The sequence below is a fragment of the Panthera uncia genome (assembly GCF_023721935.1).
Source record: "Panthera uncia isolate 11264 chromosome B3 unlocalized genomic scaffold, Puncia_PCG_1.0 HiC_scaffold_1, whole genome shotgun sequence".
Classification (NCBI taxonomy): domain Eukaryota; kingdom Metazoa; phylum Chordata; class Mammalia; order Carnivora; family Felidae; genus Panthera; species Panthera uncia.
The window spans coordinates 26,494,911-26,522,500 of NW_026057582.1; the positions used below are offsets into that span (position 1 = coordinate 26,494,911).

General features: G+C 39.6%; 1 protein-coding gene across 3 annotated transcripts; it reads left to right on the forward strand.

Annotated features, from left to right (window-relative positions):
- The first annotated feature begins 81 nt into the window (after nt 1-81).
- On the forward strand, nt 82-27,491 carry MLH3 (mutL homolog 3). 3 transcript variants are annotated; one of them, XM_049612469.1, is made up of 13 exons: nt 82-113; nt 1,435-4,790; nt 7,949-8,047; nt 8,737-8,822; nt 9,578-9,682; nt 11,048-11,120; nt 16,693-16,764; nt 18,075-18,186; nt 19,186-19,345; nt 24,555-24,578; nt 24,689-24,767; nt 25,992-26,143; nt 27,120-27,491. In XM_049612469.1, exons 2-13 carry the CDS (start codon nt 1,499-1,501, stop codon nt 27,240-27,242), a joined length of 4,377 nt encoding a protein of 1,458 aa, XP_049468426.1. In that variant the 5' UTR covers nt 82-113; nt 1,435-1,498; the 3' UTR covers nt 27,243-27,491. The 3 variants fall into 3 exon arrangements, with proteins under 3 accessions (XP_049468426.1, XP_049468429.1, XP_049468427.1); XM_049612470.1 differs by lacking the exon at nt 7,949-8,047 and having other exon boundaries at nt 92-4,790; XM_049612472.1 differs by lacking the exons at nt 11,048-11,120; nt 18,075-18,186; nt 19,186-19,345; ... (2 more) ...; nt 25,992-26,143; nt 27,120-27,491 and having other exon boundaries at nt 91-4,790.
- The last annotated feature ends 99 nt before the right edge of the window (nt 27,492-27,590 follow it).

Here is a 27,590-nt window from a genome sequence, read left to right on the forward strand (position 1 = left end):
TGTCACCGACGAAAGCGCGTTCCCAGAAGCGCAAGCGCGTTCCCAGAAGCGCATGCTCGTGGCGCGTGCGCGAGCCTCGCGAGCGAACGTGCGCGTGCCCGGCGTCCGAGGCGGTGGGTAACTGGGAGTTGGTGAAGCGCGGTTCGAGGTGACTTGGGGGAAAAGCACGCGTCGAAAGGATGATTCCGGGAGCCCTTCTAATAGCGGAAAGGCCGTGACGACCGCCGCGAGCGTTTCTCGGACCCGGCTGTGCAGGGGCTCCGGGAGGCCTCTTGCGTCGGGCAGCAGGGGTTCGGCCTGCGAGTTGGGGGAGGGGACGGGGTGGAGCCTGAGCCTGGGGGGCCCGCGGCGGCTGTCCTGTCCCCCCGCCCCCGACCCGGAGCTCTCGCAGCTCGAGACCCGGGCCGAATCATCCCCTTTGACTGTGGCCCTGAAAAGACCGGGTTGTAGTAAGGAAATCGTGAAGTTGGGTAACAGTCTCAGAATACCTCTCATTTGCTGCCGGCTGCAAAGTTCCTTATATAAAAAAACATCAGCTCTGCGATTATAACTGTGATGTCCGGGCTTGAAGAACTAGCCCTACCACCTTCGAGAGGTCCAGCCCATGCTGCTCTCTCCCCTATGAAGGGAGACCTTTAATGGCACTATAATCTTCATATTTTTTACCTGAAGGGAAAACTTAAAATCAAGTTCAGGTAGCCCCTGACCATCACTATTCTTGTGAAGGTAGTTTGTAGCCGCCATGTGTAAATACCCAAAGAATGGTAATACAGGGACCTTCTGAAAACTTTTTGTGAAAGTAATATGTGGACAAGATCTAAAAATCAAATGATACAGAAAAGTTCATAATGAAAATTCCTGCCTTATCGTTTTGCATTCCCGGTCTTTTCCCCCCGGAGACAACATTTAACCAAGAATAATAATCTCTTGACCCCCATCTCTTCTTGATACAAAGATTTGATTTTTTAAATTTCTTCTGTCTTAACCGTTCATTACAAGTTTTTACTAAAAGTCATGGTTATTGTGTAATGTATAAATATTATGAAACTAGCTTGGACATTTTTTTTCATGAATTTCTAGCTGAATTTAATTTAGACATCTGTTTTTGGTGAAGTGATTAGAATTGTGAACACTGTCTTATGGGTCAACTTCAAGCGTGATTATGATTTCACTTTAGGGCATGTGGGATTTAGAAAGGAGCAGTGAAAATTATGAAATTGCGAATGCTGCTTTGGATATTAAATCCATTGCACTAAACATGAGCTGTGTGATCTGTGTAGAGATCAAAGCTATAATTTGTTTTGTTTTTTACAGTGTGGTTTAATAAGAGATTTAATTTACCTCAAATGGCATTTCTCCCTTATGCTTGAGAGCAATGGATAATGCTCCGTAGCTCTGAGGGTTTGATTGTGTGTGTGTGTTTTCCTCCCATAGGCAATTATTTCCGGTCAGAGAAGGAAGCCAGTGCCTGGCCTTCTTAACCAGCTTTCTACCTGCCATGATCAAGTGCTTGTCAGTTGAAGTACAAGCCAGATTGCGTTCTGGTTTGGCTATATGCTCCTTAGGCCAGTGTGTTGAGGAACTTGCCCTCAATAGCATTGATGCTGAAGCAAAATGTGTGGCTGTCAGGGTGAATATGGAGACTTTCCAAGTTCAAGTGATAGACAATGGATTTGGGATGGGGAGGGATGATATAGACAAGGTGGGAAATCGTTATTTCACTAGTAAATGCAACTCGCTACAGGACTTGGAGAATCCCAGGTTTTATGGTTTCCGAGGGGAGGCCTTGGCAAGTATAGCTGACATGGCCAGTGCTGTGGAAATTTCATCCAAGAAAAACAAGACAATGAAAACTTTTGTGAAACTGTTTCAGAATGGAAAAGCCCTGAAAGCTTGTGAAGCTGACCTGACTAGACCAAGTGCCGGGACAACAGTAACAGTATATAACCTATTTTACCAGTTACCTGTAAGGAGGAAATGCATGGATCCTAGACTGGAGTTTGAGAAGGTCAGGCAGAGGATAGAAGCTCTTTCGCTCATGCACCCTTCCATTTCTTTCTCTTTGAGGAATGATGTTTCTGGTTCCATGGTTCTTCAGCTTCCTAAAACCAAAGACATATGTTCCCGATTTTGTCAAATTTATGGACTGGGTAAGTCCCAAAAATTAAGAGAAATAAAATTTAAATACAAGGAGTTTGAGCTCAGCGGCTATATCAGCTCTGAAGCACATTACAATAAGAATATGCAATTTTTGTTTGTGAACAAAAGACTGGTTTTAAGGACAAAGTTGCATAAATTCATTGACTTTTTATTGAGGAAAGAAAGTATTATATGCAAGCCAAAGAATGGTTCTGCCACTAGACAAATGAATTCAAGTCCTCGGCATCGGTCTAACCCAGAACTCCATGGGATATATGTAATCAATGTGCAGTGTCAGTTCTGTGAATATGATGTGTGCCTGGAGCCAGCAAAAACGCTGATTGAATTTCAGAACTGGGATACTATTTTGGTTTGCATTCAGGAAGGAGTGAAAATGTTTTTAAAGAAAGAAAAACTATTTGTGGAATTATCAGGTGAGGACATTAAAGAATTTAGTGAAGATAACGATTTTAGTTTATTTAGTGCTACTCTTCAGAAGCATGTGTCTTCTGATGAGAAGGGTGACCAGGTCAGTTTCCAAGAAGCATGTAATAGCATTTTGGATTCCTATGAAATGTTTAATTTTCAATCAAAAGCGGTGAAAAGAAAAGCTACTGTAGAAAACAGAAGAAACACACAGAATTCTAGAGATTCAGAAGCTACCAGAAAAAACACAAATGATTCATTCTTGTACATTTGTGAATCAGATGGCCCAGGCCATGGTAAAGTGACAGAGTCATCTTTACAAAACAAAGATAGCTCTTGCTCAGAATCAGGGATCTTACAACAACAGACAGCTGAAGCATCAGAATGGGGAGAAAATGGGAAACATAAAAAACTTTGCTTAGAACGTAACTCTTCAGAAAGTCCATGTGGAACCAGTTCAGAAATGTTTGTAAACCCTTTTCAGACATCATACTGCTTTGAGAAGAATAGAGAAGATCTAGAAATACAGAAAGCAAGTGCTATTGTTAATGGCATGGCTGCCAGTATCCTGAAAAATAATGGAGTTCAGAATCAATTAGAGAGATTTAAAGACGCTACCAAAATGGGATCCCAACCTCTGCCTTTTGAGACAACGTTATTGAGAGTACGTGGTGCTCAGAGAGAGGAAGAGAAAGAAAAACAACCTAGTAATTGTGGAAGAGTAAACATTTTTAGTTATGGACAAGTTAAATTATGCTCCACTGGCTTTATAACTCATGTGGTACAAAATGAGCAAACTAAATCAACTGAAAGAGAACACTTACTTAAAAACTGTATTCAACCTGGTCCCGTGAGTGCCCGAGAAACATTTGTAAACAGAGCATGCCATTCAGTTGAGACTCCAAACATCGAAGATCCAACCAGCACTTTAAGTAAAGACTTTGCTCAACTGTCTGACAAGAAATTGTGCAGAACAAATACAAGTTATGGGCTAGAGAACAAACCTATAGCAACTTGTGAACACATTGCTGTTTCTCAGGAAGGTACTAAAGAATCACACATGGATTGCTTATTACTTGACACATCCTCTTCCCCTTGGTGTAGATATGTTTCAAATGGTAGTAAGAAAATAGATAAATTGATTGGTTTCTCCAAACCCATAGCCCGTAAGAAGCTAAGCTTAAGGTCACAACTGGGATCTTTAGAGAAGTTTAAGAGGCAATATGGGAAGGTTAAAAGTCCTCTGAATACAGAGGTGGAAGAAAATAATAATTCTGAAATCTCTACCAATCTCGGTCCTCAAGTTGAATCTGACATTCCATGGAAAGAGAAGAATCACTTAGACAACTCAGGCATTTGTAAAATCACTACTATGAAACATAATGATTCAAATAACAGTTGTCTGCCAGTAAGTCACATCTTTTACTCAAAGAAGTTTCCATTCTCTAGTGAAGAAGATTGTTTGGAACAACAGACTCCTTGCTTAAGAGAAAGTCCTGTAACTCTAAAGGAATTATCTGATTTTAACAGAAAACCTTTGGATGCCAAGCAGTCTCCTAAATCTTTAGCCTCTAAATTATCCAGAATGAAAGGTTCCGAAAGAGAGACTCAAGCATTGGAAATGATGAGTCATTTTAATGAACTTCCACAATCAGATTCTAGTAGGAAAGACCATGACTTGTGCAGTGGGTTAATCCTGGATTCTTGCAAGTTATTTAAAAATGAGTATAAAAAAATAGACAGTGGCATCATTCCAGTGTTGGACTCTGTCACACAGGATAATCCCTTCAATAAAGATAGTAAAACATACTCTAACAACAACACAACAGGGAACTCCGTGATACCAGAAACGCCTTTGGTATTACCCCGTAGTCATTCTAAAGTCATCAGTGAAGATACGGATGTTCTTATAGCTTCAGACCCACAGACAGGAAGTCCTGACTCTCCCAGTAAAATGTTAATGAGTCACATAGAAGATGGCACAGCTGACAGAAAACGAACTCGTTTTCAGAGTGAAGAATCTATAGCAAGAACTTGTTTTGAAAATGAAGAGTCAAACACATGTTCTTTGGATTGGCAGCAGCATTTTGATGTAGCCCTGGGAAGAATGGTTTACATCAACAAAATAACTGGACTGAGTACATTCATTGCTCCTACTGAGGATGTTCAGACTGCTTGTACTAAAGACCTGACAACTGTAGCTGTGGATGTCATACTTGAGAATGGTAAGTATATATATATATATATATAATGCTATATACTATACTATAGTATAGTATACTATACTATATATATAGTGCTCACTGGCATGGAATGCTTTTGAAGGTGGTAATAATGGCCAAAGAGTAAGATAATCATTGTCCAAAGAGATTATCTCAGCTGATAGATCATTTTCAAGTTTAATTATAAAACATGTGTTTTATGGTATATAAAGATTCTCTAGGTCCAATACTATTTACATCTAGAAATACAATGAAAGACATAATAGAATGGAAGTGTTTGTATATGGATGTGTGGATGTGTAGGAGGGTGAGACCATTTTTCATGAAAATGGCACTATTAATAGTTGAGAAGATCCACAGTGCTTCCCTAGCCTCCTTTCTTCTCTCTCCCAAACATAAAACTCTCCTAGAAATTTGTCTTTAAAGATACCTGCAATGCCAGTGTGATATTTTTCTGGAAGTTGCTCTCTGCAGCTCTCAGGTGAAAAGCCAGAATGATCCTGTAATCATCCTGGGTTTCCCCAGAAGTCTGTGGCTCAGTACAGTACTATATTTTTGAACTGTTTTTGTGTTTTTAGAAAAAAGGACTTGACCATGAATTTTTTGGAATGTAGGTTAAGTGTGTATTTTCCCAACTATACTTTTCAGACATGGTTTATTATAATACATATGCTAATCCATTTGATCTGTTTATGCTATAAGTAGCCGTTATTCAGGAAGACAGTAATGTGGCTTTGAAATCATACCACAAGGCTACAACAGAGCCTAGATTGGGACTCTTGAGTTCTCATGTCTCAGTCAACATTAAAAGTGACATTGTTTTGGCAGTGTGTTGAGAGCCAGATGTTGGGAGATGGTAAAACTGATTTCCATCTGGCTATAATCTTGGTTTCGCATCAGGAGGATAAACATTAAATGTGCATACATATTAAAAGTCTTGAATGTTGCAAAAGAATGTAAACTGTATGAATGTAACTGTAAATTGACTTGTAATTCTCCTTAGCATGAATATCTCTGGTAGGAGGCTCTGATTTATCTAAGGTTAAATAAGGCCTTTATTTTTCAGTGGTTTCCAGTTTTTTCCTCATGAAAAAATAATCACTGTAGTAACTTTCAAAGTTTTAAGTAGGAGAACTGTCTTTCAGCACTGCTCCTGAGACTCTCAGGTGGCTCTTAAAGACATACGTGATTTTCAGTTGATGTAGTTTTATGTCCTGTTTTATACGACTGCTTATCGGAAGTAAACCTAAAGCACTGGCACCTCATCTTCCTGAAATGCAACTGCTTTTAAATGGAGACAAAAAAGGCAGCGATTACATTAACCTGAGATGGTTGCTGCTGAACCAAAGCGGGAACGTCAGCTGCCGCACACAACATGAACATCTGCTTCCGTTGAGCCGATCTAGATGTTTAAAACACTTCAACCTATTTAACTTTCTGCATTAGCAAGTCTTGTAGCAAGTCTCTGAAGTGTCCTGTTAACTCAATTCCATAAGAAAAATGAAAATAAAAAAGTATGTTGGGTATAGAAATGAGTTTCATGGAAAGATGGCTCCCCCATTCACAGTGCATGTCACACCTTCTGTAAAGGGCTAACGTGTGGTAGGACGTTGGGACACTGCTGAACCATACAGAAAAACGTTACTTAGGATGAATTGTTAAGAGGCAAATTAAATCGTACACAAGAGAATATCTATACAGGTAATTTTAAGGAGTGGTGTAAGTCTCCAAGCCTTGACAGTTTTTTTCTTTAAAATGCCTTTAATTCTGGGGTGCCTGGGTGGCTCAGTCGGTTAAGCATCTCACCTGGGCTCAGGTCATGACCTCACTGTTCTTGAGTTCGAGCCCCCGCTGGGGCTCTGTGCTGACAGCTCAGAGCCTAGAGCCTGCTTCCGATTCAGTGTTTCTATCTCTGCCCCTCCCTGGCTCGTGCTCTGTCTCTCTCTGCCTCTCAAAAATAATATATAAAAACATTAAAAAAATTTTTTTGAAGGAAGAAACATTAATTTAAAAAAATTAAAATGCCTCTAATTCTGTCCTTTCTATTACCAATAACACAACCTAATTTCACCTTACCCTTTCATTTTATCATTCTGAATTCATCTCTCCAGTTCTTGTCCAATGGATTTATTGTTTTGAAATAATAGTTCCATCATGTTTTGGCCCCTATTCAAAAACTGTCAAATGCAGGCATTGTTTCTAAAACTCAATCATCCTTTAGAGAGGACGGCAGAATTTAGGCCAGATATTACTGGACTTTGGAGTTTATTTTTTTAATGTATGTTTTTTTATTTTTGAGAGAGAGAGAGAGCAGAGAGGGATAGAGAGAGAGAAGAGGAGAGAATCCCAGGCAGGCTCCATGCTATCAGCACCGAGCCCAATGTGGGGATTGAACTCAACAAACCGTGAGATCACAACCTGAGCTGAAATCAAAAGTCTGATGCCTTACTGACTGAGCCACCCAGGCACCCCTGGACTTTGGAGTTTAAATTGAGAACTTTTCATTCATTTATCTGTCCATGTATTCATTTATTGTTCACACTGCTAGGTTGCACATTCACTGGCTTGGCTTTCAGGAGTTCACAATCAATTAGGGAAGACAGCTATGTAAACGTAATATCAGATAAATGTTATAATAGCAACACATTTTGAGTATAAGAGACATAAACCTGGGGACTTGTGAAGGTTGCACCAAGTAGTGAAGGCTAACAATTAAGTACCAGTATATGTCAAATACCAGCTATATCAACCGTGACACTTGACATTTTGGACTCCTAACTCTTTGTCGTAGGGTTCGTCCTATACATGTAGAATATTTGGCAGTCCCTAGCCTCTATCTCTGCTAGATACCAGTAGCACCCCTTACCCAGGTTGTGACAACCACATGTTGCCAAATGTCTCTCATACAAAATTGTGCCCATTGAGAATCAGTGATCTGTTTTAGTGCTCATTCTGTCTGGTATATGTGGATAACGGGACTAAGCATTAATGTAGGTTCCTAAATTAGCAGCATAACTCATTAAAGAACTCTGACTCTCAATCTCGTGCTTGGTAGTCTGCTTCGGGTCTCAACTCCATTTGTGCAGAAAGATTTTAATGTAACTTGATTTTTTAATTTATATTTTGAGTTCAAATGTCTAGGTTTTCTTTTTTACATTTAGGATCTCAGTACAAGTGTCATCCTTTTAGAAGCGACCTTGTTCTTCCCTTCCTTCCTAGAGCTCGGGAAGAGAGGACTGTGATGAGACAGAATAACAGAGGTAGGGGCAAAAACAGAGGTTGCCGGGACATCTAGTACATACTGTACCACCTAACTAAAAAAATTTTTTTAAAAAGCAGGGTTGTGTTATTAAGCTTGATCAAGGCCAGCTGTGCCTTCCTGGAACCAGTAATTCCCCACGGTCCTATTTAACAGCAGAACTAAGTAATTCAGTGCATGCATTTAGATCAGAAATTACTTTTCCAGACTTGAAGTCAATACTGGGTGATTATGCACAGTCTGTGGTGTCTTGTGATTGAGAGAATATCTCTTATTTTTAAAGATTGGAGTTGCACTCCGTATTGTAGTAGGTTTATGTAAGCAAAATCCTTATTTAAAAAAAAAAGGCTACAGATTCTTTGTTTCTAAAAATAGGTAAGGTATATTTTTATCTAAAGGAAGTGAGACTACTAATTTGAACCAGTTTCTTCTGGATTTGTATTCTGAAATATCTCTTGAAAATAGTTTGGAGAAAAAGCTATAATGCCAAAAGATACAGTCATCAACTCTAACTTAAAAAGTAACAGATCAGAACAATTTAGAGATCCAGCAAACACTAAACTTTTGTAGAATATTGGGACAATATGTCTGATCTTTGGTCTTGCCGCTGCACCACAGCAAACAGGAGTGCCACTCACCTTTTTTTCTGTGGCTGTCGATGCCAACTTGATCTGTTTCCTTTTGCCTTAGATGCTGTGGATGATACTGTTGGTAGAGAATCACTTCAGTCTTTGTTCTCAGAGTGGGAAAATCCAGTATTTGCCCGTTATCCAGAGGTGGGTCTGTAGCAAATTTTCTTTGCTTGTTATTTTAAAATTTGTACTTCATTTAAGCTGGATATGAACATGAATGGCTATATTAATTTTTAATTACAAGCGGAAAGTGGGCATGTTTCCAAATAATTTATTTGGAAATACCATTTAATATAGAGAGGAGAAATCAGAATCCATAGAATTTGGGAGCTCAGACATTCTGGATTAAACATGTGTAGTCAGTGTGTGATGAGTTGAATGTGTTTACCACTCTTACAAACCCTATCTTGCAGCTTTGGCAGGGTATTTAGGGTGGTGATAATTAAAACAAAACAAAACAAAACAAAAAGCACTGTTACATCATCAGATAAAATAGCGAGTCTTCTACTGGAGGAACAATTCATCATTGGACGTGAGTGTATGTGTTCTCAGTGGGTTATCACAGAAGGTACTTTGTGTGTTGTGATAAAGGTGTAGAATAAATGAGCACTTGATTACTGATTTTTCAGTTAAGATGTGTTTAAGGACTTGATCATGGAGCATAAACGAATTGTTATTCTGAAACAACATTGGTTTTTGTTAGTAATTTTGTTTATACCCCCAAATTATTATTTAAGACTAATAATTCACAGAGCTTTTTGAATTTCTCTAAGTTCCCTGAATTCAACCCACTTCTAATAGGTTCTGTGAAAATGATAAAGCAGTTTGGGATCTTTGGTAAAACAGTTCTGCAGATATAAAGAATTAAAAATTTAAATGATGTTTGTGCTGCTTTCTAGGTTGCTGTTGATGTAAGCAGTGGCCAGGCCAAAAGCCTCGCGGTTAAAATTCACAATGTCTTATATCCTTATCGTTTCACCAAAGAAATGATTCATTCAATGCAGGTAAGAGATTGACTTTGAAATCTCATAAAAATATATATAAGACCTAAGCTGGACTAACTCTTGTGAAATTGGATTTATTTAATGATCTAGACCACCTTGGTCAAGGCACGTGTGTTTTTTTAAATCTTACTAGAACTTTTATTATAAGAAAAAGCAGGGACCAATTTTAATTACAAAGGAAAAAATGTCTTTAGTAGTGTGAGCAGGTTGGAGGGATGAATTAAGGATTGAGGCTCACAGTTTCAAGGATTATATATTGACTTTATATTTTGACAATAATTTATAAATCAACTAAATCCTGTACAGACATTGTCCTTAAATGTACAACAGTGCCCCTTTGTAAATGACCCTCTATTGTGTGAGGCGACAAATGACATGGCTTAGGAGACTCCAGATTGAGGAGCAGTCTTAACAAAAGGGACCCCTTGTCTCATCTGCTTTGCTAGTTTGCCCTCTCCTTACACCACTCAGGCTGTCTTCATCTCCTTATTTTCAGTATGGAAACAAATTAGGTTAGATAGATCTAGGTAAATCCCTCACATGGCACTGACCTGGTACCAGAGCAAAGCAAGCTCTTGATCACCCAAAGTGGGGCATGAGCTCACCTGATGTGGGACTTGAAGTCACGAACCGTGAGATCATGACCTGAGTTGAAGTCAGATGCTTAATGACTGAGCTGCTCAGGCGCTGAAACAACAGTTTTAGTTAAACGATAGGGACCGAGGCAGGGAAGGGCAATGAGAACCTTGTCTGTACCTGGACAGAGAGGAGTCCCCAAGGGTTAAAGCCCCTGGTGGCTATTAACTTACTACTTTAAGGGATTAGCTCCTCTGAAACGGTTTTCCTTACCTTTGCAAAATGCAAAATTTATTTCAGCCCCATTTGTTAGCAGTCTCTGGCCATGAGTAGGGAAGGAGCAGAGAGAGAGGGAAACACAGAATCTGAAGCAGGCCCCAGGCTCTGAGGTGACAGCACAGAGTCCCACGCAGGGCTCGAACTCACAAGTCATGAGATCATGACCTGAGCCGAAGTCGGATACTTAACCGACCAAGCCACTTGGGCGCCCCTGGTCATAGTTACCTATGAGTAAGAGTCCTGTTGGGAGAATCTCAGGTGTGCTCTGTAGAGTTTTGTTGCTTGTGTGTCCTTTTTAGAATCCTTAGCCTGTAGTCTCCTTCCTTTTATGCCTTCTGATAGCTCTGCTTATTTTTTTAATCCTTCCTAATGACTCCCTTACCATAGTCTTAGATATGAAGATTGTAATGCAAATAACTCTTAATTAAGTGCAGTTTTATCTCTTTGTATACAGATGAGGCTTTGTTAACTTTTATTTAGTGTTATACCACTTATTTGAATATATGGCAGGTTCTACAGCAAGTGGATAACAAGTTTATTGCCTGTTTAATGAGCACCAAGACTGAAGAGAATGGTGAGGCAGGTAAGAATGGAGTTTAGCCTTGATTAATAACCAGCTGGTCTCCTAATAGCCTCCTTTTAAGTTTTTTTTTTAGTGTTTATTTATTTATTTTGAGAGAGAGCATGTGTGTGTGCAAGCGTAAGCAGGGGAGGGGCAGAGAGAGGGAGAGAATCCCAAGCTAACAGCACAGAGCCCAGTGTGGGGCTGGAACTCACAACCATGAGATCATGACCTGAGCCGAAATCAAGAGTGGGATGCTTAACCGACTGAAACACGCAAGCACTTCTTAAGATATTTTTTATATATAATATAGTTGCAATGATTTGGACAGATTAAAGCCAATTAGGAAAACCAATCTAAATTTATATGAAAGAACATTGTTTTTTTGTTTTGTTTTTTGTTTTTGAGGGGGGGCACAAGTGAGTGATGGGCAGACGGAGAGGGGGCGGAGAGAGAGAGACTATCCCATAAGGGGAAGAGAGAGAAAGAGAAAAGCTGGGCTCACCCAGAGTGGGGCTCATGCTCACCTGAAGTGGGGCTTGTGCTCACCCAAAGCAGAGCTCACCCGAAGTAGGGCATGAACTCACCTGATGTGAGACTAGAACTCAGGAACCGTGAAGTTATGACCTGAGCCGAAGTCAGATGCTTAAGGACTGAGCTACCCAGGCATTGAAACAACAGTTTTAATGTGCATTAGTTCTGTATACATATACAGAGACATATGTATGTAAGATACATTTCAAACTATTAATAGTAGTTGCCTTTGGAGTGACAATGAGAGTGGGCAAAGGGGAAATTTCATCTTTTATTCTTTAAAATATGTTATATTGTTTGACTTTCTGAGGCTTCACGTATTCCCTTTGTAATAATAGAAAGTTCATATAATGAACCCTGCTAAGTTTATCAAGAATTACATACAATATCTCGGTGACCTACTTTAATAAAGCAGTAATAGTTTGTAAATAACAACATTAACTCATCCAACAAGCATTGATTGACTGCCTGTTGCATGCCAGAGACTGTACTAGGCCCTAGCCCATAATGGTGGCAAAAAATTCACATGTAAGAGAAACAGATAAGGACATAAACGTTAAAGTTTTAATTCTAGCTAACATTACGGGAGAAACAAGATGCTGTAAGAAACTGTACAGAGAGATTTGAATTAGGGAGGTCTGGAAAGGTTTTTTTTGGTAAAGTGAGGATGAGTATGAGCATTTAACTAAGTAAAGAAGGGAGGGAGGAGTATTCTGGGCTGAGGGAATGACATACACAATTTGTGTTTCCTCTCCTTGAGTGAGAGGAAGCAGGACAAGTACAGCTGGAGTGAGAGTGCAGAGATGAGGCCAGAGAAGTAGGTCAAAGCCAGATCTTAAGTGCCAGTTACAAGCTTTGTATTTGTCCCGACACCAATTGGAAACAACGGGAAGCTTTCTGTTTTCTTTTTTTATTGTTTTTACAGTGGTACATGTCACATTCCATTTGTACTTTGAAAATATTGCTCTGGTTGCAGTGTGGAGAATGGATTGGGGGTGGGGTGGAGTCCCAGTACCTGCAAAAGGATTGGTAGGAAGGATATTTCAGTATCTAAAAATGATAGTTGGTGAAGCCTAGCGAGTGCATTGGGAGGATATGTAGGAGAGAAAGTCAGCAGGGTTTAGTGATGCATTGGCAATGGGAAGGGAGATCAAAGATGACTCCTGATTTTCTGACCTCTGTAACTGAGTGGATGATGTTCCTGGACCAGGTGACAGAGATCACAAGGAGAGCCTTAGAAATCTGTGACATGGAAGAGAAGGACTGAAGGAGGGTGAGGGTGAAAGAAGACTTGTTTTTGTTTTTGTTTTTTTCCAATCGGAAGACTCTTGAGCACATTTATGAGGCATGCGTGATAGTGCAGGTGGCTGAGAGCCCTGAGCACCAGTGGAGGGTTTGGGCCCAGACCAGTAGACCGGCAGGCGAATGCTTCTAAAGTTTGAAAGCAGCTTATTCTCTTTGTATTTCAAAATATTCCCTTTTACCTTGCTTACATTGTAGATTTATTTAGTAAATGTCATAATAGGTCAGAATTGTCATAAATATGGATTCAGTGAAAGTCAAATTCTAGTAGTTTGTTTTGGAAAAATGAATAGATTTTTTTTCTAAGGTTTTTATGACCTAGAATTCTTTGTTGTTTAATACCAAAATCTCTACTAATGGCACCTAGGATGGGGTTACTAAGAAAATCTAAAGAAGAGAAAATACATTACAGTACTGTACTGGTCTTTTTTAATGTTTTATTTATTTTTGAGACAGAGACAGAGCATGAGTGGGGAGGGGCAGAGAGAGAGGGAGACACAGAATCTGAAGCAAGCGCCAAGCTCCGAGCTGTCAGCACAGAGCCCGACGCGGGGCTCGAACTCACGAACTGTGAGATCATGACCTGAGGTGAAGTTGGACTCTTAACCAACAGAGTCACCCAAGCATCCCAGTACTGTACTGTATTTATCGAAAAAAATGTACACATAAGTGGACCTGTGCCATTCACACCCATGTCGTTCAATAGTCAACTTTAGTCAGATACCACCAAAGAGTACTCTTAGATAAATACATTTTTTAAATAAAAATGTAAGTGCTTTTACTGTCACTCATTAGTACTAAAAGCAACCTGTTCCTATAATCGACTTATTTTAATATGTGCACATAATTTTGTAATTGACAAATATATTATTGTTTTAAAACTTTTTTTTTTTTTTTTTTAAGTAGGCTTCACACTGAGCACAGCACCCAACACAGGGCTTGAACTCATGACCCTGAAATCAAAGCCTGAGCTGAGATCAGCCGGACACTTAGAGAACTGAGCCCCCCAGGAGCCTCTATTACTGTTTTTAAATTAAGGTGAAATTAATGCCATATATTGGCATTTTGTATTGCATGTTTCCACCTATGATAAAATACAGTTGTTCAATTATGATACCCCAAAGAAAAGGATTCGTTCATTTATTCTGTAAATATTTGAGTACCTATTATGTGCCTGGTACCATTATACATGCTGGGAGTACAACAGATAAAATTCCTTGCCCTTGACACCTGGGTGGCTCAGTCGGTTGAACGTCCAACTCTTGATTTCAGCTTAGGTCATGATTCCAGGGTTGTGGGCTTGAGCCCTGCATTGGGCTCCACACTGAGCATGGCACCTGCTTAAGATTCTCTCTCTCTCTCTCTCTCTCTCTCTCTCTCTTTCTCTGTCTGTCTTCTGCCCCTCTCCCCTGCTCATACTCTCTCTCTAAAATAAATAAATGAAAATAAATAAAGGGAAAAAAGAATCCCTTGCCCTTATGAAACTTCTATTGTGTTAGAATATCAAAAATACAGCTTCTGATGTGATTAAATTACTTTCATATATTCTGCTTCATTCAAGGAATAGAAAATGTTGTGAGCCCTATGTAGACTATGAATCATTCTGCCACCATCACGTACAGGATTGATTTCTTAGGGTTCCTGACTCTTGGTAATTCACACTGACTCCAATTTCAAGTTTGAGGTTACTCCCTCACAATTTATTATTTATTCCATTGTTTTGCCCAATACAGGATGTTCAGTATTCATCACAACCAGCTGCAACTCCTCCTATCCTCAAAGGAATTTAAAATTCAATATTTTGGGGCCTATTCCTGTGGTTGAACATACTGTCAGAAAAATTAGTTCCTTTTTTTTCCTGAAGTCTTAAGCTCTCATGCCATGAATTTGATGGTGTCATAAAAACATTATATCCTTTAGTAGAAATGGAAAAAACAGGTATTACCTATTTTGTTCAAATTCAGGAGGAGAGCTTTTATTTCAAAACAAATGATAGCAATAGACCTCAACCTTTGGACCAGATTAATAAAATGACAAGATAAAAAGATGTACTAATGTAATTGAGAATCAGTCCTCCTGTCAGCGAGAAAGGGATTTCCCTGTAGGTTTGGTTTTTTGGGTCAGGACATTCTGCCTTCTTTCTTGTACTTGAGAGTCCAAAGCCTTTCTACTCAAATGCGTGGTCTGTAAATAGCATCAGTTGGGAGTTTGTTAAAATTGCAGAATCTCGTGTGTCGTCTGTAACCTACTGAATCAGAATCTGCACTTTAATAAGATCCACAGGCGATCTGTATGCCCATCAAAGTTTGAGAAACCTGGGTCTAAAACAAGGCAAGCTGTGGCTGTGGGTCAAATCCAACCATCACCTGCTTTTGTGCACCCAGGGAGATGAGAATGGTTTTTACAGTTCTAAATGATTGAAAAAGCAAAAGAAGAATATTATTTCTTGACACATTAAAATTATATGAAATTAATATTTCAGTATCCATAAATAAAGTTTTATTGGAACACAGCTACAATGTTCACATACTGTCTATGGCTGCTTTGGTTCAAAAGGAATAGTGAGTAGTTGTGACAAACTATATGTCCTAAAAAGCCTAAAATATTTACTGTCTGGCCCTTCACAGAAAAATTTTCTGACCTCTGATCTAAAGTAGACTAGATCTGGGGTACCTGGGTGGCTCAGTTGGTTAAGCACCCAACCTCGGCTGAGGCCATGATCTCTCCATTCCCGAGTTGAGCCCTGCGTTGGGCTCTGTGTTGATAGTTGGGAGCCTGGACTCTGTTTCAGATTCTGTGTCTCCCTCTCTCTCTCTGCCCCTACCCCACTTGCACTTTGTCTCTCTCTCCCAAAAATAAATACATATTAAAAAAAGAAAAAAATTTTTTAAATGGACTGCATCTGGCCTGCACCTTTTTAATATGTAAATGGTTTGTGAGAAAAGTTTAAATTGGCCAGAAGCAGCCTGTCTTTAAAAAAAATTCTAATTACACTTACATTTAAAATACATAATTATTATATAATGTAAATCAACAAATTGAATTTATATGTTTGGTTATAATGTTTCTTAAAGTGAATCACATCTGTCATTTATTAAAAGTGTACTCTCTGGAAATAAAAAGTGTACTAGAATTACATTCTCTGTGGGCTCCAGAGTAGCTTGCAAATCAAAGTCAGCTGATTTTGATAATGTGTTTAAGGCCCTTCATTGTATCAACCTGAATTAATAAAGCAAAATCAGTTTTTTTTTTTTTTTTTAAAGATTTTTTTTTAACGTTTATTTATTTTTTGATACAGAGAGAGACAGAGCATGAATGGGGGAGGGTCAGAGAGAGAGGGAGACACAGAGTCCGGAGCAGGCTCCAGGCTCTGAGCTGTCAGCACAGAGCCCGACGCGGGGCTGGAACTCACGGAGTGTGAGATCATGACCTGATCCGAAGTCGGACGCTCAACCGACTGAGCCACCCAGGCGCCCCGCAAAATCAGTATTTAAACATTAGGAATATAGGGCTTTAACCTTGTTTTGTAAATGAAATACCAATGTATTAAAAAGTTTCTCATTAGGGATAAATTTATAGTTTTCCCCATAATTTCAATTTTTTAAGAAATGAAAGGATACATACTAAGTATGTATGTCTTTCTTATGCTTATGTCATTAGCTAGTTTGAATTAACCTTTTTTTCCCTCCACACAACATGATTATTTTAATCTTGATCTGAGAATTTGATACTCCAGTAATCCTTGCTCATGTTCTAGGTGGAAACCTGCTAGTCTTAGTGGATCAGCATGCCGCCCATGAGCGTGTCCGTTTAGAGCAGCTGATTGTTGGTAAGGATCTGTTTGGAACTAGAAAATATGTGAAACTGCCCTGCACAGTTAGTATACTGAAAGAGTTTTTCTAACTGTGGCTGTCATGAGGAAAGATGAATTGTATGTTTAAAAAAAGTAATCTGAAGCCTTCTGGTTTGGCTTCTTGTTTAACTGAAAGAATATAGTGATTCACTTTACGGATTCGAATTTGGTGGTCTTACATGGTCAAAGACATATTTGCCATACATTTGTCATCAACCCTAAGGGTTGGGTACCTAAGGATTAGGCTACTTTATCGTGACATCCATCACAAAGATACGCCCCTCTGTGTGCCCATATGATCTTGGTATACCTTCTTCACAGTTCGTCAGGCAGAGACCACCACCAGCTCAGAAGGCCCAATATATTGTTTGTACTTTAAAATTTGTTTTGGAATAGGTGGTATGAGTTCAAGTCTGAAAGGTACAAAATGGAATATGATCAAGTCTCCTTTTTACCCTTGTTCCCCATCCCACTTAGTTTCTCTCCCCAGAGACAACCAATATCACTAATTTGTTATATGTTTCTCCAAAGCCAATATGTGTTTTTTGCTGTGCAGCGTTGGTGGTATAGTGGTGAGCATAGCTGCCTTCCAAAGCCAATACGTGCTTTTTAATCTTTGCTACGCTCTTTTCTTATCATGAGGCAGTGTTCTCCAAGTGGTAAAATCCCAGGAAAATCTTTACCCCTGTAGTCAAATAATGGAAAACTATGTCAAAGAGGTAGGTGAGGACCTAAGGAGATAGTTCATGGGCTAGAATGGCAATGATATTACTTCCATGTTCACTTTTCCGTATGAAATGAAGACCTAATTGTTGAGAAAGATATGGTAAAAGCAGTGTTAGAAAAACTGTCTATAGGCTTGAGACCATTCATTTGAGAATAGTACTGACAAATTCTCTTCAGAGACTGGGAAACCTTTCTGAAGGAATGGGAAACTGTCTTGAACCACAGGATTGTATAGTAAACCAATTTTATTTCTTAAGTAATCAACATTATTCACCCCATTATTAAAATCACATTTATTGACTATCTACAGGAACATTGCATTGTTCATTTGAATGTAAGACTGAAGTCTTAGACATCTTACTTTGGAAATACTGCTGAAATGAATAAATGGTCTGGATACTTACTCGTTTGACTATAATAATGGAAACTCAAAGCCTCAACCGGTTTGAACACACTGCTGAGCACAATAATAGTTAACATGGCTGTGCCTTCTCATGCTCTTCTTGAAGTCTAGAAGACTTCATTTCCTACTCTGAACCCATTCGTTTCTTTTCCAATAGATTCCTATGAGAAGCAACAGCCACAAGGCTCTGGTCGGAAGAAATTACTGTCTTCCATTGTAAGCCCTCCACTAGAGATAACAGTGACAGAAGAACAAAGCAGACTCTTACGGTTAGTACTACCATGAGGACATGATATCTATAGTATAAACTCTCACAGTAATTCTGCGCAGTACAAGCATACCTGTTGTTCCTTTTTTCAGATGAGACCCTGAGGCCAAGAGAGGTTACATGACTTGTTCAAGGTCATAACAACTCTTGAATGGTGTAGCAGGCTTTCAGATGCGGGTCTTCTGACTTCAAATGCTGTTCTTTCCACTATATCACAGCTGTTGAGTATAGGATAGAGTTTCCTTGATAATTTTTTCCAGCAGTTGGCTTAGAATCCTCTTACCATTTCTTGGAAAAGTCCGTGTTTATGCTGTGCTGTTTCTGAAAGCAAAGTTACTGCAGTAATTGCTTCCATTCTGCTTTGCCTCGGTGCATTCTAGATTCTTAGTTTTCATTACCATAATCATACTGGGAAGAAAGTAAAACACTGGGCCGCAAGGAAGGGGCAAATCATATGGTGAGTCATAAGATAGGACGTTTTCCCACTTTTGGGTGGCACAAATTATTGGAAATAAAGAATTGTCTCTGAATTCATGTCAGGTTTGGGAATATGCTACTGCCAATAAATCTTTTTCCCTGGGGCATGATGTGTAGTAGAGGCAGATCCATTTATTTACATCCAGTTAATCAGGACTTCTCAGTTCCTAGGGCTGTAAATTACCTCCCTGCTTTAATGCTGATTCAAAACATTCTCAGCCCTTCTATTTGTGCCAAACTCCTTGAAGTGCCAGCAGCGAGAAGTTAGCAGTTCCTCGGTGAAGAATAAAAACTTAGGAACAAGACTTAGAAACAAATTGATTCTCTTAATGGAAAAGAGAAAAAAAATGAAAGTTACTGTAATTCAAACAGGAAATTTGATAATAAAATCCTAAACAAATGTATGAGAAAAGCAGTACAATTTTTAAAATTTGTGGCATCTTGTGAGAAACCCTCCAGTGCTTGGGACTGGTGCTGAAATGCGAATGAAGTAATAGTTTTGTAATTGAGGCTCTCTCTTTAGGTGCTACCACAAAAATCTGGAAGATCTGGGCCTTGAAATTATATTTCCAGACAATAGTGATTCCCTGGTCCTTGTAGGAAAAGTACCACTCTGTTTTGTACAAAGAGAAGCCAATGAACTTCGAAGAGGAAGATCTCCTGTGACCAAGAGTATTGTGGAGGTAAGACTGCTTCAGATGTTGAGGAAATTGCTAACTGAGGGTAACCTCCTGTTTTCTTTAGAAATTCTGTGTTCATCTTTCATCCAACAAGTATCAATACCTGCTGTGTACCAGGTGCTAGAAATTAAAAGATGAATTAGCTCAAGGTGAAGAAGGACATCTAAATAATTACAAATACAATGAAATTTGGCCAGTTAGAGGGATGTTCAAAGTGCTATGAAAATACAAAATGATTACTATGCCCAGGGGGGTGGAGTTCAAGGAAACTGTCACAGAAAAGCTAATTTTTTCCTTGGGAAAAATCTGGTAGAACAGTAGGAGCCTGCCGAGTGCAGAAGAGAGAACGGCGTTCTAGACAGAACAACAGGTATCAGAGACTTGGAGCAGATCCTGTGTTTAGGGAACTACCAGTATATATGGCTCGAATTAAGATATATACGTAGTGGTGAGCTAGATGAGGCTAGATAGGTCATCAATACGAAATCATAAAGGAATTTAGCATATTCTGCTGAGTAGTTTTCATTTCACCCTCTACATTTGTGTTTTGGTAAACGTCTGGAAAACTGCTTTTGGGATACGACATTGGAGGTGTTGAAGAGAACTAGAACTTCTTTACTTATGTGTTTCGCTTTTTTTTTTTTAACAACAAACAGTTTATTTTGTCTTTGTTGCCTTTTCTTTGCTCCTTTCTGTTTTTCTATTAGAGTTTTCTTTATTTCTCCTTGTTTTCCTCTGCTAGTGTAGAAGTTACATATTCCATGGTCACCTGGATGGCTCAGTCGGTTAAGCATCCAACTTCGGCTTAGGTCATGATCTCATGGCTTTGTGAGTTCGAGCCCTGCATCGCGCTCTGTGCTGACAGCTCAGAGCCTGGAGCCTGCTTTGGATTCTGTGTCTCCCTCTCTCACTGCCCCTTCCCCACTCGTGCTCTGTCTCTGGCTCTCAAAAATGAATAAATGTTAAAAATTTTCTTTAAGTTGTTACATATTCCATTTGTATTACTTCAGATTAGCCTTGAATTTTAGCCTTAACAAAGTTTAAGGTAATTTGCTTCTCTATTCTCTTCCTAAACTGTACAAAAGCCTTACAACCCTTTATCTTCCAGCATTCCCCTCCCATCTTCCATGTTGTGGCTCAGTATTTTAACTTGACCTTTTTTTTTTTTTTTAATTGTTTTGTTTTAATGTTTATTTTTAAGAGAGAGAGAGAGACAGAGTGTGGGCAGGGGAGGGGCAGAGAGAGAGGGAGACACAGAATCCAAAGCAGGCTCCAGGCTCTGAGCTTCAGCACAGAGCCTAACGTGGGGCTCGAACTCACAGACCACGAGATCATGACCTGAACCTAAGTTGGACTGAGCCACCCAGGCACTCCAACTCGACCTGTTTTAATCTCCCTGGTAGTCATTAATTTTATAGAGTCAATGTTTATTTAGATTAACGAAAGTATTTACCAGTGTCTTTGTTCAGTGTTGCTCCTTGCATCCGATTATTCATTCTGTGTTGAGCTTTCTTTTTGCTGAAAGCTTTTAAATGTTCTTTTATTAAGAGTCCGTAAATGATAAACCATCTTTGAAAATGTCTTTATTTTGCCTTCACAATTGCATGATTGTTGAGCTAAGCAGGGAATTTCCACATTGTCAGTCATCCCTCAGTGTTTTGAGAACTTTGACGTTCTCTATGCCATTGAAGTCCATTGTCAATCTAGTTATCATTACTTTGTAGGTAATCTGATTTTCTCTCTGGTGGCTTTTAAGACTTTCTCTGTCTTTGGTGTTCTGCAGTTTCCCTATGATCTATCTTTGTTTTCATTTCCTTCTTCAGATTCATCATGCTTCTTCCACTTGGAAAATGTACAGTTATTGTCGCTTCAAGCACTGCTCTTCTGCCATTCTCTCTCATTTCCTAGAAATCCTGTCAGATGTCTACTGGACCTACCTTTTTAACTTCTCTGTCGTATTTCCCATTGTTTTACCCCTTCGTGATACATTATCTTCTAGTGAGTTGAATTCTCTCTTCACCTACTATTTAACCAGATGTTTACCTGATCCACTGAGCTTTTTATTTCCATGACTACATGTTTTACATTCAGAATGCTGGTTAGGTTTTTTTCTCATATCTGTCTGTTCTTTTTTCATGGTGTCCTATTTAATTCATTGTGGCTTCTACTCCTTATTCATCTCTAACTCTTTCTGTTTGGAGCACAGGTAAATCCACATGAAGTAAGTCTACAATTTTCCCAGAAGTCTGAGTTACTTTAGTCATATCTAAAAATAAAAATTAGAAGATAGATTTAGTAGATAAATTGTATGCTACATTGATATGGGAAATGTTTGAGGCAGGGAGCACAGTTGAGAAGCTATTGATTGCACTGGTTCAAATAGGAAAGGATGAGGACCTAAGTCAACAGCATTGGGAATTGAAAGGAGAGACATATTTGAAACATAAGTTGGAAAGTAGAATTAAGAGGACTTGGTGAACAATAATAGAAAGTATAAAAGGGATTAAAGGAGAAAAGATAAGATAGGATTCTGAAGGTTCTAGCATAGATGACTGGAAGGATGGTAATGCCATCAACAGAAAAAGGAAGTAGAGGAGGAGGGGTATACCTGCCTGGGGAGTTAGATTATGAGCCTGGGTTTAGTTGCATTGAATGTGCCATCACATGGGGATGTCTAGTGGATAGGCAGGCTTACACATCTGTGCTTGGGAGAGAAACCCGGGCTGTATGTATGTTTGAGGTAGTTAATAGTATATATATTTTTATAACATCAGAAGCTGGAGAAGAGCCTAGAGGAAGTGTGACTGCCTAGGAAGAATATGAAGAATAAAAAGAGAGGAGAGCAAAGGGTGGAGTTGGTGGCACACCAGCGTTCAGGGTGCATATATTTTGGCAGCGGTCTGGAAAGCTGCTGCTGAAAAGAAGAAACTGTAAAGGATGATTGAAAATATTTAGTCAGAGAGAGGAAGAAAATCAGGAAAAAGTAATATTACTAAAACCAATGAAAGTTTTAAGCAAGAAGGGAATGGTCAACAATAGCCATCAAGCCTAAAAAGTTGGATTTGGCTATCATGAGGACGGTGTTCCTTGGTGGCGTCTGCTCCTAGGGGTGGGGGCGGGGGCGCCCAACCAGGTTGCTATGGGTCAGGGAGGGAGTGGAGGGAGAAGAGGTAGAGCTAAGTAGCCTGCTCTTTCAAGAGTTTTCAGAAGAAGAGAGAGAAGGTGAGAGCTAAAGGTGGTCTGCAGTGTGGGGCAGGACATGGGGTAGAAGAAAGATTTTGGTGTGTTTTCAGATGGGAGAGACTTAAGCATGTCTGTAGGCTAAGGGTGAGAAGACATTTGAGAGAGAAAGGCAGTTAATAGTGCCAGTGCTTGGACCATCATGAGTTTGGCCCTTCCAGAATTGCTCTCTGATCAGACAGCCTTTGCTTTGCTTTCAGCGGTGCTCTTTTTCCCAACACAGCCTTTTTTCTCCAGGGCTCCTCCTCCAAACTGTCTTAAATCCAAAAGATAAAATCTGTTAGAATCTTTTATTGTAATTCAATCCCTAAGTATTTAACCAGAAAATTATAATAACAACTTTTCCCAAAGAGACTTCAAAGACTGCTGGTAAGGAGTTTACTTCAAATTGAAATACAGCTTATGGCTTCAGAAAATCTTGACTATGTTAAGTCACACTGCTCAGGAGAGATTTGTTAATTCTGGAAGAAGCTGGAACAGTTTTGGTATCTTGAAAAGGAGTAGCTACTTGGATCCTGACAGTTGAAAGATCACAAATATTTTCTATAAAGTTCTGTCCTTTAGCCTGATGAGTGCGCCTTTTTAATATTAAGTTATCTGGTATTAATTAAACCATTGAAATATGACATGAACAGAGATACGATCTTTCTCCCTTTCACCAGGCTTAAAAAATGATGTGTCACAAGTCCCAGATGACCAAGCACAAGAGAGAATGGCAAAGAGGTTAGGTTTGATCTCTGTCCACGCTAAGCTTTTTAATGGGTCAGGTATTCTGAAACATCTTTCTGTGTAGGTTTGTTTGGGAACGTATGCAGCTTTTAAAAAATATATGGTATCTACCACCCAGTGCTTGGAGCTGTACTCATTTGTAAGCATGGTGGACTAGGGTGTCTTTGAGGAAAGGGGAGAATTTTCTGAGTCTGGTTTAACAAGAAGATCTACCATTTTGTAATCTTAGGAAGGTGATTTATACATAGCCAATTCTAGGAGTAAAAAAATCTTGGGTTTTCTTATAAAGAAATTATTAAATGTGCTGTATCTCAAAACAGTTTTTTTTAGCTCCAGAGGTTAAACAAATTGGTAGCATGAAAAATAGCGTCTGCTTTAAATTTCTCTGAAGTCCTTTTGTAAATATTAACATCTGCAGGGATAACTATTGAAAAGGCTACTTGAGGGACAGAAATATATTAGTGAGGAGAAACTCAACAAAATGCCCCCCAAAATAAGCTTTTCGACCCCGAATGGAATTGTCAAAAAAAAAAAAATGCTGTGGGAACTAAAGTGACTACTTATGTTTACTATATATCTAAGCGAATGTCCCACTCAGTGCTCCATTGTGTTGATGATCGTTGTGTATTTATTCCGTTTGTGTGTGGCATTACACTTGCTCTGGCTAAGATCGTAAATACACGCAGCCTCTTAGTGAGAAGCCTCCCTGAGAGTTAGACTCTGGAATCATCAAAGCTGCTCTCAGCAGTTACATAACTTCATGAGTTATGAGCTGTCTCTGGAGGAAGCTTCAGTAGCTAAATATATTCTCTCTTCAGTAGGAGTTCTATTAAATTGTCTTGGTATTTCATATTCAGAGTGCCTCACAACAAATAAATTATTTGCACCTAAGTGCTATATTGCTGGAACTCTCTCCTTTATGAGGTGTATTTTTTTTTAATATTCCTTTATTTATTTTGAGAGAAAGAGAGAGAGAGAGAGAAGAAGAAGAAGAAGAAGGAGGAGGAGGAGGAGGGGCTGAGAGAGAGGGGGAGAGAGAGAATCCCAAGCAGGCTCCATGCTGTCAGCTCTGAGCCCGACACAGGGCTCAATCCCACCACCACAAGATCATGACCCGAGCCGAAATCAAGAGTCAGACACTCAACTGACTGAGCCACCCAGGCGCCCCAGGAAGTGTATTTTTAAACTATAAAAGAAGAATTACAACAATGGATTAATGCCTGTTTTCCTTTCTGCTTTGTAGGAATTTATTCGAGAACAAGTAGAGGTAAGCCTCTTATTTTGGGGTTTCACACAGAGGCACCACACACAAAAGGCTCTATTGTCGCATTTCCTTTTCCCTTCATTTTCTTAATGAAGAATGTGTTTATGCATTAGCTACTCCAGACCACAGGAGGCATCCAAGGGACTTTGCCACTGACTGTCCAGAAGGTGTTGGCATCCCAAGCTTGCCACGGTAAGACTCAGCACACCAGATAATGAGTGCTTCTGTATGCTAAGCCCCGGCAGGAGTACAGAAGTTATGAAAGAGATAGAAGGCACATTTACTACTCACTTCTTGGAGGGTACAGTTTATTATTTATTTTTTAAAGTTTATTTATTTTGAGAGAGAGAGAGAGAGAGCATGAGCTGTCAGTGTGGAGCCCAACATGGGGCTCAGTCTCACAAACCGTGAGATCAGGACCTGATCCAAAATCAAGAGTCAGACGCTTGACTGACTGAGCCACCCAGGTGCCCCATGGAGGGTACGGTTTAGATCAAGAAACTGAATACACGAAGAGTGAACACTAAAAAATTGCTTTTACAAAGCAAAACACCAACACATACATTTGACCATAATTCAGACTGACACGGATGAGTGGAGCGGTAACTCATAGAGGAGATGCATTGTAAGTCAAGCCTTGAACAAACTGAGGGACATGGATTCATAGGATGGAAGAGAAGGTTTGCCACAAGGGGTAGAAATAGCCTATGCACAGATCGAAAGGCAGAAAGAAATTAGTTATATGAGGAGCAGCAAAGGATACCAAGAAATTAGGCTGGTAAGAAAGAATAGAAGCCTACAACAAAAATTTATAATTATTGTATAATTATTTGTTTCATGTTTGTCTCGCCTGTTGGACCCATTGGATCATAAGCCCCCTAAAGGCAGAGACCATCTGTCTCATTCACTGCCTGACATAGCTCCTGCTGCACAAAGTACATACTTACAAATATTTGGTGACCGAGTGAATTAATGTATCAATGTCTGCATAAAGGCAGGAAGATTATTATGGAAATAGAAAAAAGCAAATAAAATGGACATTGTGGGAAAAACAAGTAGAGATCTTTGTGATAGACTGGCTAAAAGATGATCTTGATTTTACAATCTGTAAGAAGTAAGCAAAATGTTGCCCTTGTCTCTTTGAGAAAAACTCTGAAAGCAGAATCCCAACAAGTGAAGGAATGCCTCCCCTAGGGATTAGAAAGACCATGATTCCATAAGGAAGAGCTGAGACACAGGTGCATCATGAACCCTTAGTTTCATCCACGTGTCGATAAGTGCCAATTTCAAGCAGTATTGGTCACATGAAAGAAGCCTAAGACACATTTTACTTTTCCCAGATATCTGGCGCTGGCCCAGGGTCAGCACTGTTTTCCTACTATACACACCATAACCTTGTTTCTGTCTTTCGTGTAGGGGCCATCAAGTTTAATGATGGCCTGAGCCCGGAGGAGAGCTATCGCCTTATTGAAGCCCTGTCGTGGTGCCAGCTGCCATTCCAGTGTGCTCACGGGAGACCTTCTATGCTGCCGCTGGCTGACATAGACCACTTGGAGCAGGAAAAGCAGGTACAGTAATGACTAACAGGAGAAGAGGAGCAAGGTTTATCTTCTCTTTCTTCTCCCGCTCCTATCAGCCAAATGTAGCCTGTCTTAATCCTTTCCAAAATACCCGAGTTTTGAAAAGTATGCATTGAAAGTTTATTTATATAAAATCCCACCACTTCATCTTCTAGCTCAAATTCACCATGGAGCTCAGGCTGCACTGTCAGATTACACACGTGATGCCTTTGTATTTTTTAAGCTTAACACATGTACGGACTGATGTATCCTGGACATCTGTTGCCTACTAGCTCTAGGTTTGATAGGATGTAGAAGGTCTCTCTGGGGCTACAGAAAGTTGGTAGAAACACAGCAAATTTACTGCTAACAAATACAACCTGAACAGCCAGTTTCTTGATGGTGCCTTTGCTGGAAATGGTAGCCATTTCTAAGGATCTCTAGAGTTATGATTTGGGGATCATCCGGCAGGAAACCAAGCTTAGGAGATTTTCACATTATGGTTTGGCCTTGATTACTCAGCAGTCCAGGAACAATGATGTGGATAATGCAATAAAGACACAGAGTGGTTTAAATTAAAGACATTTTCTGTTCTTGTTATAATCTTAAATGAAACAGAACACAAAAGCATAATAGGAATGTCCATGTTGCTGCTTTCCAAAATCTTTTCTTTTGCTTGCCTTTCCTTGTAAGGGCTATAAAGTCTTTACTTGCATGGAGTTTTCTGATGCATCCAATAGGCTTTACTCCGTTAAAATCTTACTGTTTCATAGGACAATGAAAACAAACTTTTGTCCTCATTCCTGAAGAGATGGGAGTCTAGACTTAAAGTTGGCAGTCCCGCTTATCCTAAGGAAATCTCTAATCTTTTCTGAATCCAGAAATTAGAAATCCGAACAGATTGGAATAGCCGTAATTAGGAAATTTTTATTTGGTACTTGGCTTTTCAAGCTGCATATGGGAGTTATTCTCTTTCTTCCCACAGATTAAACCCAATCTTGCTAAACTTCGCAAAATGGCCCAGGCCTGGCATCTCTTTGGAAAAGCGGAAAGATGTGAAACAGGGCAAAGCCAGAGGGCATCCATGCCTCCTTGTGAGCCACCATGAGAACAGAATTACTGATCTGTAAGGAGCCAAAGGGATGCTAACTGCCTCTGAGCAGATAGCATGGGCTGCAGGTACCAGCAGAGTCTGAGGCCACCAGTGTCTCCAAGCAACGTGATCAATCAGTCTTGAGCAGATGATCCCTCCAAGCTAAAGACAGTTCATTCATCTGCAGCTGTGGACTCAGGAGGTTGCCCTATGATATCTACTTTTTTTTAACTTATTTAGAGATAAAATTTAATGACTAATTGATTCATTTGTGGGTTTGATTTTGTTTTGTTTTGTTTTGGTGGGGGGAGGTGGGAGGAGGGGTTGCTTGGTTTTGGCTTTGCAATTTTTTCCAGCCTCATA